Source organism: Salvelinus alpinus, chromosome 18 (assembly GCF_045679555.1).
Source record: "Salvelinus alpinus chromosome 18, SLU_Salpinus.1, whole genome shotgun sequence".
NCBI classification, from domain to species: Eukaryota; Metazoa; Chordata; class Actinopteri; order Salmoniformes; family Salmonidae; genus Salvelinus; species Salvelinus alpinus.
In genome coordinates, this window is record NC_092103.1 from 20,182,154 (window position 1) to 20,199,907 (window position 17,754).

The 17,754-nt window shown below is 44.5% G+C and overlaps 1 protein-coding gene across 1 annotated transcript; it reads left to right on the forward strand.

Annotated features, from left to right (window-relative positions):
* The first annotated feature begins 628 nt into the window (after positions 1 to 628).
* On the forward strand, positions 629 to 17,510 carry LOC139543979 (ATP-dependent RNA helicase DQX1-like). The gene is made up of 12 exons (XM_071350586.1): positions 629 to 936; positions 5,166 to 5,565; positions 5,712 to 5,905; positions 7,111 to 7,528; positions 13,158 to 13,457; positions 13,643 to 13,742; positions 13,885 to 14,043; positions 14,258 to 14,449; positions 14,637 to 14,762; positions 15,023 to 15,213; positions 15,492 to 15,682; positions 16,038 to 17,510. The coding sequence occupies exons 2-12, from the start codon at positions 5,239 to 5,241 to the stop codon at positions 16,252 to 16,254; spliced, it is 2,415 nt and encodes an 804-aa protein (XP_071206687.1). The 5' UTR covers positions 629 to 936; positions 5,166 to 5,238; the 3' UTR covers positions 16,255 to 17,510.
* Positions 17,511 to 17,754: the final 244 nt, after the last annotated feature.

Consider the following 17,754-nt stretch of genomic DNA (forward strand, 5'->3'; position numbering starts at 1 on the left):
GTTGGGAAACACTGATTTAGAAAATAAAATGGTGGTTTTTCTGTAAAAAAAAAAAGGTGTGACAGAGTGAAAACCTGAAAAATGTAGGGAAAATATGAAACCTGTGATAAAAAAAAACTACATGTATCTATTTCAATGGTAGGCCTACTATTAGCATAGTTGTACAGTACAGATTGGGTTGGCCTGACTTTGAAAAAACAATATGGGATTTATCGTTTTAGGTCATTCTGAGTGTAGGCTATGTCACTGTTTTTCATATAATTTTTCAGACGGGGCGCCATTCCTTCGCCGGGCGCTGCGTCTGGATAAAATTGAGTATACCTACTTCTCCAGGCACCACTACACCATTGGATGGCCTGTTGTTTTGGGGGGACTCAAAAGATCAGCTTGGATGGGCTCTCCCCACTACTTGTGGTTTCTGCAGTGAGGATTCACCCTCATTAGTTAATAATTTTGTAACTTATCTGCAGAAAAACGTTGTTTTGAGCTCATAAAGCAGTAGTAGCAGTATGCAAATTAGGGAGCCAAATTAACGTCTCTTTCACCAATGCGATTCGGCTCCATACGTTCACCAAAAAGATCCGTTCAAAAAGAGCCGTTCGTTCGCGAACGACCCATCACTACTGCCACAGTGAGTCGGACAAACATGGCGGCGGTTCGGTAGATCAAGACCGGACGACGAGCTTCATTTTATTAATGTCAACAGTCACGGATAAACCAGAGCCCGAGAAGAACCGAATAGAGACTCCGTGTATATTGGCAAACGGACAAATTGTATCAGCATATTATTATTTTTCATCCAAGAAACGTCATACAGGTTTGTGTGACAACAGTGAACAGTAGAACGCTTCACTTACAGCGGACTGGATAATTATTTTGCTGTACATCCTGAACCTTGTTTGGGATTTTAGGAGACTTCAGAGAAATGTGTGGGAGGTAAGATGTCAATGGCATTTGACTACGTGGTTCTATGGTTGTTTTCGTCCCAGTTGGCTTAATTCTATTTCTTTACTATCGTGCGTGTGTGTCACTGTCAGCTGACACGTAGTTCCAGACAGGTCAATACTCGACTCGGGAGATGGGCAGTAAACTAAGGGAGATAAGGAGAAAAGAGAATGAATACACACAGCAGAGGTTATTGTTGGACGACTAATACAGGTGTTGTCAGCCCTAGTTTCTAATTACCAAAAGCCTTATCAATATCAGTCTATTGTCATGGCCATACAGTTCTCAAATATGGTCTCACATTCACATCATTGTTTTGTGTGATGCATAATGCCAAATTGTTATATACCAATATAACAATGCCTTTGTTTGCATGATAGTAAACAATAGATGTACAAATAATACTAGTCATTGTTGACTATAACATAGTTATAACATGTGATGTCCTCCATCCAGTACTATTAGTTATTTTCCACTGTAAGCCCCAGGCTGACACTAGACCCCTCCCACATGTGATTCATATATGATGTTGAACATTACTATTCAACTCCCCATTCAACCTCCCCTCCTCAACCCATATTTCCCCATGGATGGACTCCCTTCATGCGATGAGCTGTAATGTTTTCCCCATAGCTCATACTAGCCCTCTGTGTATTCTTTGTTTTTGTATGCAGTTATATGTCAGTGTACTCAATAAACATAAGTAAGTGTCAAGCAGGTCAGGCTACTAGTAACCATGGACCATCAGAAGACACTATATATACAAAAGTACAGTTGAAGTCAGAAGTTTACATACACCTTAGCCAAATACATTTAAACTCAGTTTTTCACAATTCCTGACATTTAATCCTAGTAAAAATTCCCTGTCTTAGGTCAGTTAGGATCACCACTTTATTTTAAGAATGTGAAATGTCAGAATAATAGTAGAGAGAATTATTTATTTCAGCTTTTATTTATTTCATCACATTCCCAGTGGGTCAGAAGTTTACATACACTCAATTAGTATTTGGTAGCATTGCCTTAAATTGTTTAACTTGGGTCAAACGTTTCAGGTAGCCTTCCACAAGCTTCCCACAATAAATTGGGTGAATTTTGGCCCATTCCTCCTGACAGAAGTTGTGTAACTGAGTCAGGTTTGTTGGCCTCCTTGCTCGCACACACTTTTTCAGTTCTGCCCACAAAATTTCGATAGGTTTGAGGTCAGGGCTTTGTGATGGCCACTCCAATACCTTGACTTTGTTGTCCTTAAGCCATTTTGCCACAACTTTGGAAGTATGCTTGGGGTCATTGTCCATTTGGAAGACCCATTTGCGACCAAGCTTAAACTTCCTGACTGATGTCTTGAGATGTTGCTTCAATATATACACATAATTTTATTCCTCATGATGCCATCTATTTTGTAAAGTGCACCAGTCCCTCCTGCAGCAAAGCACCCCCACAACATGATGCTGCCAGCCCTGTGCTTCACGGTTGGGATGTAGTTTGTCGGCTTGCAAGCCTCCCCCTTTTCCCTCCAAACATAATGGTCATTATAGCCAAACAGTTCTATTTTTGTTTCATCAGACCAGAGGACATTTCTCCAAAAAGTGCCATCTTTGTCCCCATGTGCAGTTGCAAACCGTAGTCTGGCTTTTTTATGGCGGTTTTGGAGCAGTGGCTTCTTCCATGCTGAGCAGCCTTTCAGGGTATGTCGATATAGGACTCGTTTTACTGTGGATATAGATACTTTTGTACCTGTTTCCTCCAGCATCTTCACAAGGTCCTTTGCTGTTGTTCTGTGATTGATTTGCACTTTTCGCACCAAAGTACGTTCATCTCTAGGAAACAGAACAGGTATCCTTCCTGAGTGGTATGACGGCTGCGTGGTCCCATGTTGTTTTTTACTTGCGTACTATTGTTTGTACAGATGAACGTGGTACCTTCAGGAGTTTGGAAATTGCTCCCAAGGATGAACCAGACTTGTGGAGGTCTACAATTTTTTTTCTGAGGTCTTGACTGATTTGTTTTGATTTCCCCATGATGTCAAGCAAAGAGGCACTGAGTTTGAAGGTAGGCCCTGAAATACATCCACGGTACACCTCCAATTGACTCAAATGATGTCAATTAGCCTATCAGAAACTTCTAAAGCCATGACATAATTTTCTGGAATTTCCAAGCTGTTTAAAGGCACAGTCAACTAGTATGTAAACTTCTGACCCACTGGAATTGTGATACAGTGAATTATAAGTGAAATAATCTGTCTGTAAACAATTGTTGGAAAAATTACTTGTGTCATACGCAAAGTAGATGTCCAAACCGACTTGCCAAAACTATAGTTTGTTAACAAGAAATTTGTGGAGTGGTTGAAAAACGAGTTTTAATGACTCCAACCTAAGTGTATGTAAACCTCCGACTTCAACTATAAATACAGTCGTGGCCAAAAGTTTTGAGAATGACACAAATATTAATTTTCACAAAGTTTGCTGACTTCAACTGTATTTAACCAATCACAATTTACCCATTTTAAAGTCATACATTATTTTATCCAGCCTAGTAGTGAAGTTAATCTAGGTCTTATACCATTTTTATCTGAGGTTTCTAGTGAATGTACAAAGGCAGCTTCAGTCTAGAGTGTAGACTTTGCATTATGGACAAATTTTATGCATTGACTCGGTCCGCATTGTTTGCATATCAGTGTTGCTGATGGTTTTAACAAAGAGAAGTGGGTGTTAACCATGACTGATTACATGTGTAAGTCTGTGTGTGTCTGTGTCTTTCTGTGTTGTGTGTGTGAGAGAGAGAGAGAGTGCTCTTGTGTGGATTGCTCCATGCACATGGGGCAAATGCAGACATTCCTGGAGTGAGTGGAATATCACAGGCCCACAGCTGCTGTACAGAGCTAGAGCTGCTCTGTGCTGTCTGTCACTGAAGCTGTCTGACTTCCTAGGCCTTCAATGACTAGACTAGCAACTATGCACTCAGCATAGCACAACTGTTACTGTATACTTAGCTAGTCAAGGTTGAAAATGGCCTTACCCCTGTGAAAAGTTTGAGGCTTCTTACACAACATCAAACGTTCTCTCTCCGGTTATGAATCATAACATGTGATATACAGTACCAGTCAAAAGTTTGGACACACCTACTCACTCAATGTTTTTTCTTTATTTGTACTATTTTCTACTTTGTAGAATAATAGTGAAGACATAAAAACTATGAAATAAGTTGGAATCATGTAGTAACCAAAAAAGGGTTAAACAAATCAAAATATATTTTAGATTAATCAAAGTTGCCACCCTTTGCCTTCATGACAGCTTTGCACACTCTTGGCAGTCTCTCTACCAGCTTCACCTGGAAGGCTTTTCCAACAGTCTTGAAGGAGTTCCCACATATTCTGAGCACTTGTTGGGTGCTTTTCCTTCACGCTGCAGTCCAACTCATCCCAATCCATCTCAATTGGGTTGATGTCGGGTGATTGTGGAGGCCAGGTCATCTGATGCAGCACTCCATCACTCTCGTTCTTGGTCAAATAGCCCTTACACAGCCTGGAGGTGTGTTGGGTCATTGTCCTGTTGAAAAACAAATGATAGCGTAAACCAGATGGGATGGCGTATCGCTGCAGAATGCTGTGGTAGCCATGCTGGTTAAGTGTGCCTGAAATATGGACTTGGTCTTTTACCAAATAGGACTATCTTCTGTATACATTGTCACAACACAACTGATTGGCTCAAATGCATTAAGAAGGAAAGAAATTCCACAAATTGACTTTTAAGAAGGCACACCTGTTAATTGAAATGCATTCCAGGCGACTACCTCATGAAGCTGGTTGAGAGAATGCCAAGAGTGTGCAAAGCTGTCATCAAGGCAAAGGGTGGCTACTTTGAAGAATCTCAAATATAAAATAGATTTTGATTTGTTTAACAGTTTTTTGGTTGCTACATGATTCCATATGTGTTTTTTCATAGTTGTGACGTCTTCACTATTATTCTACAATGTAGAAAATAGTAAAAATAAAGAAAACTCTGGAATGAGAAGGTGTGTCCAAACTTTTGACTGGTACTGTATATGTATTACATTTCCTTCAGTGACTCAAGTTTAACACGAGGTCCCAAGCCTCAAGCAAATTAATCCCTTTGTCTCAAGACAGGGGTCAACTAGGTTGACTTTAAAACTTGCTCTACAAGCTCTAACACAACAGCATCCAGATAACCAATGCCTCTTTTCCTCTTTGGTCCTTTCCCCAGGTAATCTCCAGTCACTCAGTTACCACCCCTTTCCCTTTCTCCCCTTCCGTCTCCCCCCACCCACCCTGCAATTATGGCGTCATCCCCTCCTGCAGCCCCCTCGACAACGTCCCCCTCCACCCTCCGCCCTCCCTCGGCTCTGGACTCTCTCTCCATGTCCTCTCTCCTGTCTGGGGACCTGGAGGACGAGGCGGGAGACAGAGGGGGCGATGAGGGTGGCCTGGGTGACCTGGAGGTGAACCCATACGACGGCTTGCCCTTCTCGTCACGCTACTACTCCCTGCTGGAGGAGAGGAAGAAGCTTCCTGTTTGGAGCCTTAAGTACCGCCTGCTGGAACACCTGGAGACAAACAGCATGGTCGTGGTCAGCGCCCCCAGTGGCACGGGAAAGAGCACACAGGTAAGAGGCATGCATAATACGTACAAACATGCACGCACACACAGAGGCATGGGCACACACATGAGCGCTGGTGGTGAAGAACACTCTCACTCTGTCTCCCTCCATCTCTTTGTCTCCATCTTTGTCCCTCACCTTCTCCCTCCAAGGTGCCCCAGTGGTGTGTGGAGTATGCCCAGTTCCATGAGTTCTCCCATGGCTTGGTGTGCTGTTCCCAACCCTATGCTGTGGCTGCAGCGAGTCTGGCCCTCAGAGTGGCTGATGAGATGGACCTGAGTATGGGCCTGGAGGTGGGCTACTGTGTCCCCCACGATGATGGCTGTACCCCCGATACGCTACTCAGGTGAGGAGGGAGGTAGACACACAGGTGTGCATGAAGATTGGGCCATGTGTATGTACACACACATACACATAGGTACAAGCTTGGGTACACACCCATCACACTATATGACGGCACGGTCCTTACTTCCTCCTTATCTTCTTCTAACTCAAATCAAATGTATTTCTAAAGTGCTTTTTACTTCAGAAACCCAGCCTAAAACCCCAAACAGTAAGCAATGCAAATGTAGAAGCACGGTGGTTTGTCTCACTGGTTTGTCCACCCTCTTTTCTGCTCTTCCCGGCCTGGATTAGAATATTGTTGTCCTTGTATTCTTATCTCTTATCTCTCTTTCTCTCTCTGTCTGCCCCTGAGGTGTATACAAGTGCAATACAATCGGATTAAAAGTGCAATATGCAGAAATCGCTCCCCCATTTCCTGGTTGCTAAAATTCTAATAGTTTGCCTAATTTCAGTTTATGTGACATAACAAGTGTAGAGACATTGTACCATCTAAACCGCTGTGAAATATATTTTCCATAACCAAAAATATTGTATTTTCAGCTGTTAGAAGCTGGTATACAAAACTGAAGCTAAAAGATGCAGAAAACTAAGCTTAAATCGGAAATATGTAACTTTTTGGGCGAACTGACCAAAGTCACATAGAAATATTTGCTATAGATCTGTCACTCATTGAAAGCAGGTCTAAGAAGCGGTATATATGTTCTATGTGCTCTATTTCTATGCTTCCCATTCTAAAGTTTCATTTTTGCGTCTTTTACTTTCGGTTTTGTACACCAGCTTCAACAGCTGAAAATACAATATTTTTGGTTATGGAAAATATATTTCACAGCGGTTTAGATGGTACAATGATTCTCTGCATGTGAGTTTCCCAAACTCGGTCCTGGTGCTCCCCCTAGGTGCATGTTTTGGTTTTTGGGCAGGACCGATTTTGGGAAACCCTGCTCTACACTATACTTGCTTGTTTTGTCACATAAACTGAAATTAAGCGAACTATTGGAATTTTAGCAACCAGGAAATGATGGGGATTTCTGCATAGTGCATCTTTAAGACCGGGAAGCATAGAAATAGCACACACAGAAAAGATCTACCGCTTCTGTGTAAGAATGAGAATGTAATGAGAATGGCAGATCTATAACTCAATTTTTTTTAAAGTTACATATTGCAGCTTTAAGGGGTGAGTTTGTTTCTCTCCATGATCTCTCTCAGGTTTGTCAGTGACTCTCTGCTCCTGGGAGAGATGATGTCGGACCCCCTGCTGCGTCAGTACGGGGTGCTGGTGGTGGACGAGGTGCAGGAGCGCACGGTGCCCACCGACGTCCTCCTGGGCCTGCTGCGGGACGTCTGCAACCAGCGCTCCGACAACCTCCGCGTGGTCCTGCTCACCGACCCCTCCCTCGCCCCCAGCCTTGCCACCTTCCTGGGTGAAAGAGTTCCGCTTCTAACACTGGATGAGCCTGTCGGAGGTACACCCGACACAGAGATGAGGAGACCACTGGTTGTCATGGAAACGGTGTACAGGGATCCTGGAGGGAGGGAGTCGGCGGCGGCAGCGTGTCATATGGTGTTGGATCTTCACCGCAGGGGGGAGGAGGGGGATGTAATGGTCTTTCTCCCCAGTGCCCAGGTAGATGCACGCACACACACAACACAGTATACTAAATATATCCAGCTAATCTCATTAACTACTGGGGCTGTTTTTATCAGATCAGTAGACAGTAGATGCCCAGTAGGCCTACTGCTGTTACAGAGAGATGGCTCAGTGGGTTACGTTTGTTCGGGTTAGTTAGGGTAGTTAGGGCTAGTTGGTGTTAGTTAGTGTAGTTGGGGTTAGTCAGGTGCATGCAACAGTAGAGTTGTGGTATTACTCCCCACACGATGTAAGTCGTTTTGGATCAAAGTGACTGCTAAATCAACTTATTTTGTATCCGATTTTTCTTGTCCGTTTCTGATCGACTTTCTTCCATCTGAAAATCCTTATTGAACTGAGTCTTATTTCTTAATGCTTTGTTGTGCGGTGTTTTGTAATATGCCATCCTCTTCCTTGTCTGTTGTTGTCTCTCACGCTGGGGACAGAGAAATGGGGGCACTGTAACCTTAGACTGCTGAATGGCATCAGTGTGTATCCGGTGTCCTGGTTAATGCATCCAGAACACACACACACAGATTGATAGATAAATAGATACATACACTTCACCCAGATATGCACATATTTTAGGATATTAATCAATTCCAGCACAGATCCCTATCATATTCACATCCACCTCTCACATACACACTCCCACTATGTCAACATCACCACACCCTAGTACCTCGCTGCATTCCCGGCTATGGTTTCAAATCCAGAGGCATACCTGGACTTAAGTACGGTAGTTGACGCCATGGCTGCAAAACACAGGGCTAGCTAGCCAGGAGAACTGATCTGTATTAGAAGAGTCACAGTAAACAGAGTACTGTTTGCCAAGTCTCAACTCAGATCAACCTAAACCATGCGTATAGGGAGAGGGAGGGAGCGAGAGAGGGGGTGAAACGTGAGAAAGGAGCAGGAGCAGGAGAATGGGAACAGGGGATATTATCAAATATATTATTTATTCATTTAGATAATTTTTTACTTTTTAAAACAATAAAAACTCATCGGTTTAGATAGCTTAATGTGAGAACGCCATTAAAAAGTATGAAGACTTTGCCAGGGCAAGGGGTGGGGCAGTGGCAAAGATGAGGAGTTGCTTCCACTCTACCGCTTTAATTGCCCTCAGTCTGTACCCTATGGTCAATACCTTTAACTGGTTAGCATAACTACTCCCACACAGCTGCAGGAAGGAGGGAGAAAATGATAGCCTTCAAATAAAATTTTATTGGTCACATACACATCTTTAGCAGATGTTATTGCGGGTGTAGTGAAATGCTTGTGTTCCTAGCTCCAACAGTGCAGTAATATCTAACAATTCACAACAATACACAAATCTAAAAGTAAAAGAATGGAATTAAGAAATATATACAAATTAGGACGAACAATGTCGGAGTGGCATTGACTAAATATAGTAGATTTATATGAGATGAGTAAAGCAGTATGTAAACATGATTAAAGTGACTAGTGTTCCATTATTTAAAGTGGCCAGTGATTCCATGTCTATGTATATAGGGCAGCAGCCTCTAAGGTACAGGGTTGAGTAGCCGGTTGGTACCCGACTAGTGATGGCTTTTTAACAGTCTGATGGCCATTAGATAGAAGCTTTTTTTCAGTCTCTCAGTCCCAGCTTTGATGCACCTGTATTGACCTTGCCTTCTGCGGGGTGAACAGGCTGTGGCTCGGGTGGTTGATGATCTTTTTGGCCTTCCTGTGACATCAGATGCTGTAGGTGACCTGGAGGGCAGACAGTGTGCCCCCGGGGATGCGTTGGGCAGACCGTACCACCCTCTGGAGAGCCCTGCGGTTGCGGGCGGTGCAGTTGCAGTACCAGGAGGTGATACAGCCCGACAGAATGCTCTCAATTGTGCATCTGTAAAAGTTTGTGTGGGTCTTAGGGGCCAAGCCAAATTTCTTCAGCCTCCTGAGGTTGAAGAGGCGCTGTCGTGCCTTCCTCACCACAGTGTCTGTGTGGGTGGACTATTTCAGTGATGTGTACACCGAGAGACTTGAAGCTTTCCACATTATCCACTGCGGTCCCGTCGATGTGGATAAGGGCGTGCTCCCTCTGCTGTTTCCTGAAGTCCTCCTTTGTTTTGTTGATGTTGGAGGGGTAGAGTGGAGTTTGGAGGAGTAGAGTGGAGGTTGGCGGGGTAGAGTGGAGAGCGGAGGGGTAGAGTGGAGAGCGGAAAGAGTGGATGCATTTGGGACACTAAACTCTACATTGCAGTCATGCACTGCATTTAGGGAGCTTAAATAGCATGTCCTCCTTTCATTGAAATGACAGTGTCTCTACTTGTCCACTCATTCACTTGTCTAACAAAAGACAAGTTTTAGAATGTCAGGAAATAAAGTTTCTCAAGAGCGTGTCAAAGTGCCCAGGATAAAACAGTATACAGTGCATTCGGAAAGTATTCAGAACCCTTGACTTTTTCCAAATTTTGTTACGTTACAGCCTTATTCTAAAATGGATTAAAAATGTTTTATCTACACACAATACCCCATAATGACAAAGCAAAAACAGGTTTTTAGAAATTATTGAAAATGTGTAATATACAGTGGGGAGAACAAGTATTTGATACACTGCCGATTTTGCAGGTTTTCCTACTTACAAAGCATGTAGAGGTCTGTAATTTTTATCATAGGTACACTTCAACTGTGAGAGACGGAATCTAAAACAAAAATCCAGAAAATCACATTGTATGATTTTTAAATAATTAATTAGCATTTTATTGCATGACATAAGTATTTGATCACCTACCAACCAGTAAGAATTCCGGCTCTCACAGACCTGTTAGTTTTTCTTTAAGAAGCCCTCCTGTTCTCCACTCATTACCTGTATTAACTGCACCTGTTTGAACTCGTTACCTGTATAAAAGACACCTGTCCACACACTCAATCAAACAGATTCCAACCTCTCCACAATGGCCAAGACCAGAGAGCTGTGTAAGGACATCAGGGATACAATTGTAGACCTGCACAAGGCTGGGATGGGCTACAGGACAATAGGCAAGCAGCTTGGTGAGAAGGAAACAACTGTTGGCGCAATTATTAGAAAATGGAAGAAGTTCAAGATGACGGTCAATCACCCTCGGTCTGGGGCTCCATGCAAGATTTCACCTCGTGGGGCATCAATGATCATGAGGAAGGTGAGGGATCAGCCCAGAACTACACGGCAGGACCTGGTCAATGACCTGAAGAGAGCTGGGACCACAGTCTCAAAGAAAACCATTAGTAACACACTACGCCGTCATGGATTAAAATCCTGCAGCGCACGCAAGGTCCCCCTGCTTAAGCCAGTGCATGTCCAGGCCTGTCTGAAGTTTGCCAATGACCATCTGGATGATCCAGAGGAGGAATGGGAGAAGGTCATGTGGTCTGATGAGACAAAAATAGAGCTTTTTGGTCTAACTCCACTCACCGTGTTTGGAGGAAGAAGAAGTATGAGTACAACCCCAAGAACACCATCCCAACCGTGAAGCATGGAGGTGGAAACATCATTCTTTGGGGATGCTTTTCTGCAAAGGGGACAGGACGACTGCACCGTATTGAGGGGAGGATGGATTTGGCCATGTATCGCGAGATCTTGGCCAACAACCTCCTTCCCTCAGTAAGAGCATTGAAGATGGGTCGTGGCTGGGTCTTCCAGCATGACAACGACACGAAGCACACAGCCATGGCAACTAAGGAGTGGCTCCGTAAGAAGCATCTCAAGGTCCTGGAGTGGCCTAGCCAGTCTCCAGACCTGAACCCAATAGAAAATCTTTGGAGGGAGCTGAACGTCCGTATTGCCCAGCGACAGCCCCGAAACCTGAAGGATCTGGAGAAGATCTGTAGGGAGGAGTGGGCCAAAATCCCTGCTGCAGTGTGTGCAAACCTAGTCAAGAACTACAGGAAACGTATGATCTCTGTAATTGCAAACAAAGGTTTCTGTACCAAATATTAAGTTCTGCTTTTCTGATGTATCAAATACTTATGTCATGCAATAAAATGCAAATTAATTACTTAAAAATCATACAATGTGATTTTCTGGATTTTTGTTTTAGATTCCGTCTCTCATAGTTGAAGTGTACCTATGATAAAAATTACAGACCTCTACATGCTTTGTAAGTAGGAAAACCTGCAAAATCGGCAGTGTATCAAATACTTGTTCTCCCCACTGTATATATATATAAATATGGAAATATTACATTTACATAAGTATTCAGACCCTTTACTCAGTAATTTGTTGAAACACCTTTTGCAGCGATTACAGCCTCGAGACACTACAAGCTTGGCACACCTGTATTTGGGGAGTTTCTCCCATTCTTCTCTGCAGATCCTCTCAAGCTCTGTCAGGTTGGATGGGGAGCGTCGCTGCACAGCTATTTTCAGGTCTCTCCAAAGAAGTTTGATCGGGTTCAAGTCCAGGCTCTGGCTGGGCCACTCAAGGACATTCAGAGACTTGTCCCGAAGCCACTCCTGCATTGTCTTGGCTGTGTGCTTAGGGTCGTTGTCCTGTTGGAAGGTGAATCTTCACCCCAGTCCGAGGTCCTGAGCACTCTGGAGCAGGTTGTCATCAAGGATCTCTCTGTACTTTGCTCCGTTCATCTTTCCCTCGTCTCCCAGTCCCTGCTGCTGAAAAACATTCCCACAGCATGATGCTGCCACCACCATGCTTCACTCTAGGAATGGTGCAAGGTTTCCTCCAGACGTGGCGCTTGGCATTCAGGCCAAAGAGTTCAATCTTAGTTTCATCAGACCAGAGAATCTTGTTTCTCATGGGCTGAGAGTCCTTTAGGTGCCTTTTGGCAAACTCTAAGCGGGCTGCCATGCCTTTTACTGAGGAGTGGCTTCCGTCTGGCCACTCTACCATGAAGACCTGATTGGAAAGGAAAGGAAAGGGGGATACCTAGTCAGTTGTACAACTGAATGCCTTCAACTGAAATGTGTCTTCCGGATTTAACACAACCCCTCTAAATCAGAGAGGTGCGGGGGGCTGCCTTAATCGACATCCACGTCTTCGGCGCCCGGGGAACAGTGGGTTAACTTCCTTGCTGAGGGGCAGAACGACATATTTTTACCTTGTCAGCTCGAGGTGGAATGCTGCAGAGATGGTTGTCTTTCTGGAAGCTCTGTCAGTGATCATCGGGTTCTTGGTCACCACCCTGATAAAAGCACTTCTCCCCCGATTGCTCAGTTTGACCAGACGGCCAGCTCTAGGAAGAGTCTTGGTGGTTCCAAACTTCTTCCATTTAAGAAGGATGGACGCCACTGTGTTCTTGGGGACCTTCAATGCTGCAGACATTTTTTGGAACCCTTCCCCAGATCTGTGCCTCGACACAATCCTGTCTCGGAGCTCTATGGACAATTGGCTTGGTTTTTGCTCATGCAATGTCAACTGTGGGACCTTATATAGACAGGTGTGTGCCTTTCCAAATCATGGTCCAATCAATAGAATTTACCACAGGTGTACTCCAATCAAGTTGTAGAAAAATCTCAAGGATGATCAATGGAAACAAGATGCACCTGAGCTCATAGCATTTAAAAAAAATAAGGCTGTAATATAACAAAATGTGGGGAAAGGGAAGGGGTCTGAATACTTTCCGAATGCACTCTATATTATCAACCATCTCTCTCTGTTTCTCAGGAGATAGATGAGTGTGGCTTTCTGCTGCAGAAGGAGTCTGTGGCCCTGAGTCCTCAGCTGGGGCCCCTCAGAGTTCTACACCTCCATACGGGCCTCGGGGGGGCCATCCAGCGCGTCTACGAACCTGAGCCAGAAAGGCCTTCTGGTGACACGGAGGGGTCTGAAGGACTGGAAGGGCCAGGGATAGGGGTGGGGATGGGAGTGAGGCGCAGGGTTATCCTCACAGACACCCTGGGGGAGGCCTCCTTCTCTCTATCTGCAGTGCGCTACGTCATAGACACAGGCATGCAACTCAAGACAGTGAGTATTCATTTATCAGAGGTGGGAGGGAGAAGGAGTGTGTGTGGTACTATCCTACACAGTGGGCTCATCCCTGTTGTCAAATGTGGCAATGCTACAATGCCGCATAACCTCAACAAACTATTGAGGTGTACCGAGTTGCAGTGCCATGCATAACCTCCCACTCTTCTGCCTCTGTGTCATAGGTTTACAACCCTCAAATCAGAGCAGACTCACAGGTCCTGCGTCCAATCAGCCGGCACCAAGCAGACATGCGGACGCAGAGGGTAAACGGTGACCTACCAGGTAGGTTAGGGTCAATCAATCCGTTTTAAAAAATCGACATGGAATGTGGTGTTTTTCTAATTTAAGAGAAGGGACATAGATAGCTGTTACAGGCCAACTATCCTCTATGTGTTCTTCTGACCCCTCTCTCCTGTCCCTCCAGGTCTGTGTTTCCGTCTGTACCCCCAGGCTCTTTATGAGGAGGGCATGGCAGAGGCCCGCAGCCCGGGGGTGATGGAAGAGAACCTCAGCCACCTGGTGCTGCTGCTCAAGAGGCTGGATATCGCTGACATGGGCCAGTGCAAGTTCCTGGACAGGCCTGGTAAGGAGGGTCACGCATCATCTAGCTAGTTGAGCCTTACTCTCTCCTTTGAATGAATAAAGTGCCCTTTTTTTTCATGGGAGTTTGTGTTTACTAGGTACCTTCTATTTTGTGATATCAGACAAAATATAAATATAATATCTTCCAATATCCCTCAATTTCTTCAATTCATCCCTTTCTATTTTATTCTCTCTTTTATTCCCCTCCCCCCCAGCTCCCGAGGCTCTGATGCAGGCTCTGGAGGACCTGGACTACCTTGCAGCGCTGGATGATGATGGGAACCTGTCTGAAGTGGGCATCATTATGTCAGAGCTGCCTCTGGAGCCTTCGCTGGCTAAGGCCCTCATCGCTGCCTGTGAGTTTGACTGTGTCAATGAGCTGCTCACCATCGCCGCCATGCTCACAGGTACACACGACAGACACACACACTACACTCACTACACTGACCAAGGGGCTTATTACTGGCTATAAAATGTGCCTTTACTCATAGCTCCTCTTTTTTACGTGCAATTCAGAATATTGCTTTGTTTCTATAACTTTGACTTTATGTTTTTTAACATTCATTTAAATTCTCCACCTGTGTGTGTTCCCAGCTCCCCCCTGCTTTGTGACCCCCCCACCCCAGAAAGAGGAGGCAGCAGCCACTCACAGACGTCCACTGTTGCACAATGAGGGAGACCACCTCACACTCATCAACATCTACAACGCCTATATACAGCGTGAGTCTATATAATACCACACACACACACACACACACACACACACACACACACACACACACACACACACACACACACACACACACACACACACACACACACACACACACACACACACACACAGCTGCAATGTACAGGTTTGGTTTATGCGCACAAACACACACACACACACAAACATCAACTTACAGATATACACATATGGGCACAACATGCATTTTACACAGTTCTCCTCCTGAATATTAATCTGATTGCTCTTTTAGACAATGAGGATGATGCCTGGTGTACTACCAACTTCCTGAACCCCGCTGCATTAAGATTGGCTGGGATGATTAGGGCGGAGCTGCTGGAGGTGATGCAACGAATAGAGTTGCCCGTCTCGCCTCCTGCGTTTGGTTGCCAAGACAACTGCACTAATATCAAGCGTGCGCTCATCTCAGGGTTCTTCCTCAAGGTAAAAATACTCATCAGTTCACTTCTCCATTGAAAATTAGTTTGTTAGTTTATGTTGTGTGTCTGAAATTTGACGGGGAAATATATAGACCCTAACCTCTCTCTCTCTCTATCCTCCCCCCTATTTGTCTTTACCTTACTGTCTTTCTCAATTTTCATATTTTCTTCTTTCTTTCCATTCTGGTGTCTCTCTGCCTTTTGCCCCCTCCCCCTCGATCTCTCCTGCTCTTTCTGTATTTGTTTATTTTTCTCTTCTCCCTTCCCCTGTCTCTCTCTCAGGTGGCTCATGATGTGGACGGCTCAGGTAACTACCTCCTGTTGACTCACCGTCACGTGGCTCATCTCCACCCCTTCTCCTCCTATCTGTGTCGCCGGCCGCGTCCCAACCCCCCCTCCTGGGTGCTCTACCACGAATTTACCATCTCCCACGACAACTGTGTCCGCACCGCCTCCGAGGTGCATCCCCACATGTGAGTAACCCCAACATTTTTGGTGAACTTTTGTTGTAGTTAGTATGTATGTAATGCACACAGTAACCCTGAACTTCTTTACGCCATCCACATAGTGGCGACTTTGCTTCCTTTTGGAATACTAGTCCTTTGATAGACAGTTGAGTAAACTGTACTATCTGTCAGAAGATAGTGGGTGCATTCCAGGTTGTCATGCTGCGCAGATGATCAGACCGAACAACAACAAGCGTTAAACTTCTACGGAACCATGTTAATATGATATAGAAGTCTTCTGACATGTGCACATGTCATTACATTGAGGTAAACTAGGCATTTAAGTGCATTACTTTTATGTAACCTTGTTTTCTGTGGGAAGGTTGGTGGAGCTGGCCCCTCAGTACTACCTGGGCAACCTGCCGTCCAGCGAGGGACGGGACCAGCTGATGGAGCTGAGACAGAGTCTGCTGCCCCCAGAGGAGGAACAGGAGAGGGGGCCGGAGGGGACCTACGACACATCCCACATTGAGGAACACTTAGACAGGACCGCAGATCCACGTAATCAGGACAGCACTGAGCTGTGTGTCATACAGTGACGGGAACGAAGTGGCCGACCAAAAGCAAAACCAAGGGAGGAGAACCTGAGATGGAGGACATGGATGCACTACGCACACTCAAAGTGCTACTGGGAACACACTACAGAACTGTACTGTTGCACGGGCAGCTGATGAGGGAGAGAATGTACAGTACACTCTCCAGCCATACACAGCTGTATGGAAGCAGTTGTTTACATCTGAGTGAATAGGGCTCACTTACAGGTGTTAGTGAAATATTTTTCAAATGAGATTACATGCATTTTTGGCACATGAAAATGTTTGAGACTGAACCTGCAGAGTTCCTATAAAATAAACCGTATACTGGTACCCAAAGTAATATACAGTGTATTTGGAAAGTATTTAGACCCCTTGACTTTTGGCTTGATTTTTGCTGTGACATGCACTGTCAACTATGGGACCTTATATAGACAGGTGTGTGCCTTTCCAAATCATGTCCAATCAATTGAATTTACCACAGGTGGACTCCAATCAAGTTGTAGAAACATCTCAAGGAGTTCAATATCGAGTCCCATAGCAAAGGGTCTGAAAGGTCCACTGTTTTTATTTTTATAATGTGCAAATGTTTCTAAAAACCTGTTTTTCACTTTGTCATTATAGGACATTGTATGTAGATTGATGGCCAAAGAGTTCAATCTTGGTAGAAAAAGGCTGTAACGTAACGAAATGTAGAAACAAAAGGAAGGGGTTTGAATACTTTCCGAATGCACTGTTGAGAATTATATATTGTCAGAAGAGTTGACTATTCTACGAGGGTACCTGATACTTCACTGAAGATATCAGTCAGCTGTCAGGTGGACATGAATCCTTTCAATGATGACAGTTGAGGTATATTATTGATGCTGTCACTTCCAGGGAATATGTGTTTTTTTGTTTGTTGTGGCACCAGCACCTATCTCTTCAGTGGAAACTTTGATCCCTTTGTAGAAGTACCCAATCACAGAAGTTTGATGTGGACTGGACATGTGATTCTCAGGGCTCAGTAGGGGTTTATAGAGGGCGATCTACCATTGTACAGAGCTTCCATGTTGAGGGATTTAGAATCCAGTTTTTGCTACCGTTCTTTGTATTCTATTGGGTTTAGTGTTTGTATCTGGACCCCTCTTCCCCCACTCCAATGTGTTTAAATAATCAAATATTTGTGTGTGCAAATCAAGGGTGTCAGGTCAGCCTCCCCTATCTAAAAAACTTTTAAGTATATGATATTGAACATCAAAATAAAAGGTTAATTTGTTGAATATCGACTTGAAATAGTTAACTACTTAATTTGAAAGGATTCCTCCGGCCTTTGATGTTAGCCGACACCAACCTGTCAAATATGGAGCGTTTGTGCTTCTCCTATGGTTGAGTGGTAGAGGGAAGACTCCTCAAGCGTAGATGAGACATCTTTTGTCACTATGCAGGGAGCTAGAGATAAGGGTGCAAATTACTCTTTGAATCTTACCTGGCAACTGCCAGCCCAGTCCTTTGTCTCCTTTGGCT

What these genes read in the sequence shown, in the direction of transcription:
- LOC139543979 (XM_071350586.1), top strand. Translation starts at nt 5,239, where the DNA reads ATGGCGTCATCCCCTCCTGCAGCCCCCTCGACAACGTCCCCCTCCACC. An exon ending in ACCCCCGATACGCTACTCAG is followed by an intron (nt 5,906 to 7,110) that starts GTGAGGAGGGAG and finishes GATCTCTCTCAG; the next exon opens with GTTTGTCAGTGACTCTCTGC. An exon ending in TCTTTCTCCCCAGTGCCCAG is followed by an intron (nt 7,529 to 13,157) that starts GTAGATGCACGC and finishes TCTGTTTCTCAG; the next exon opens with GAGATAGATGAGTGTGGCTT.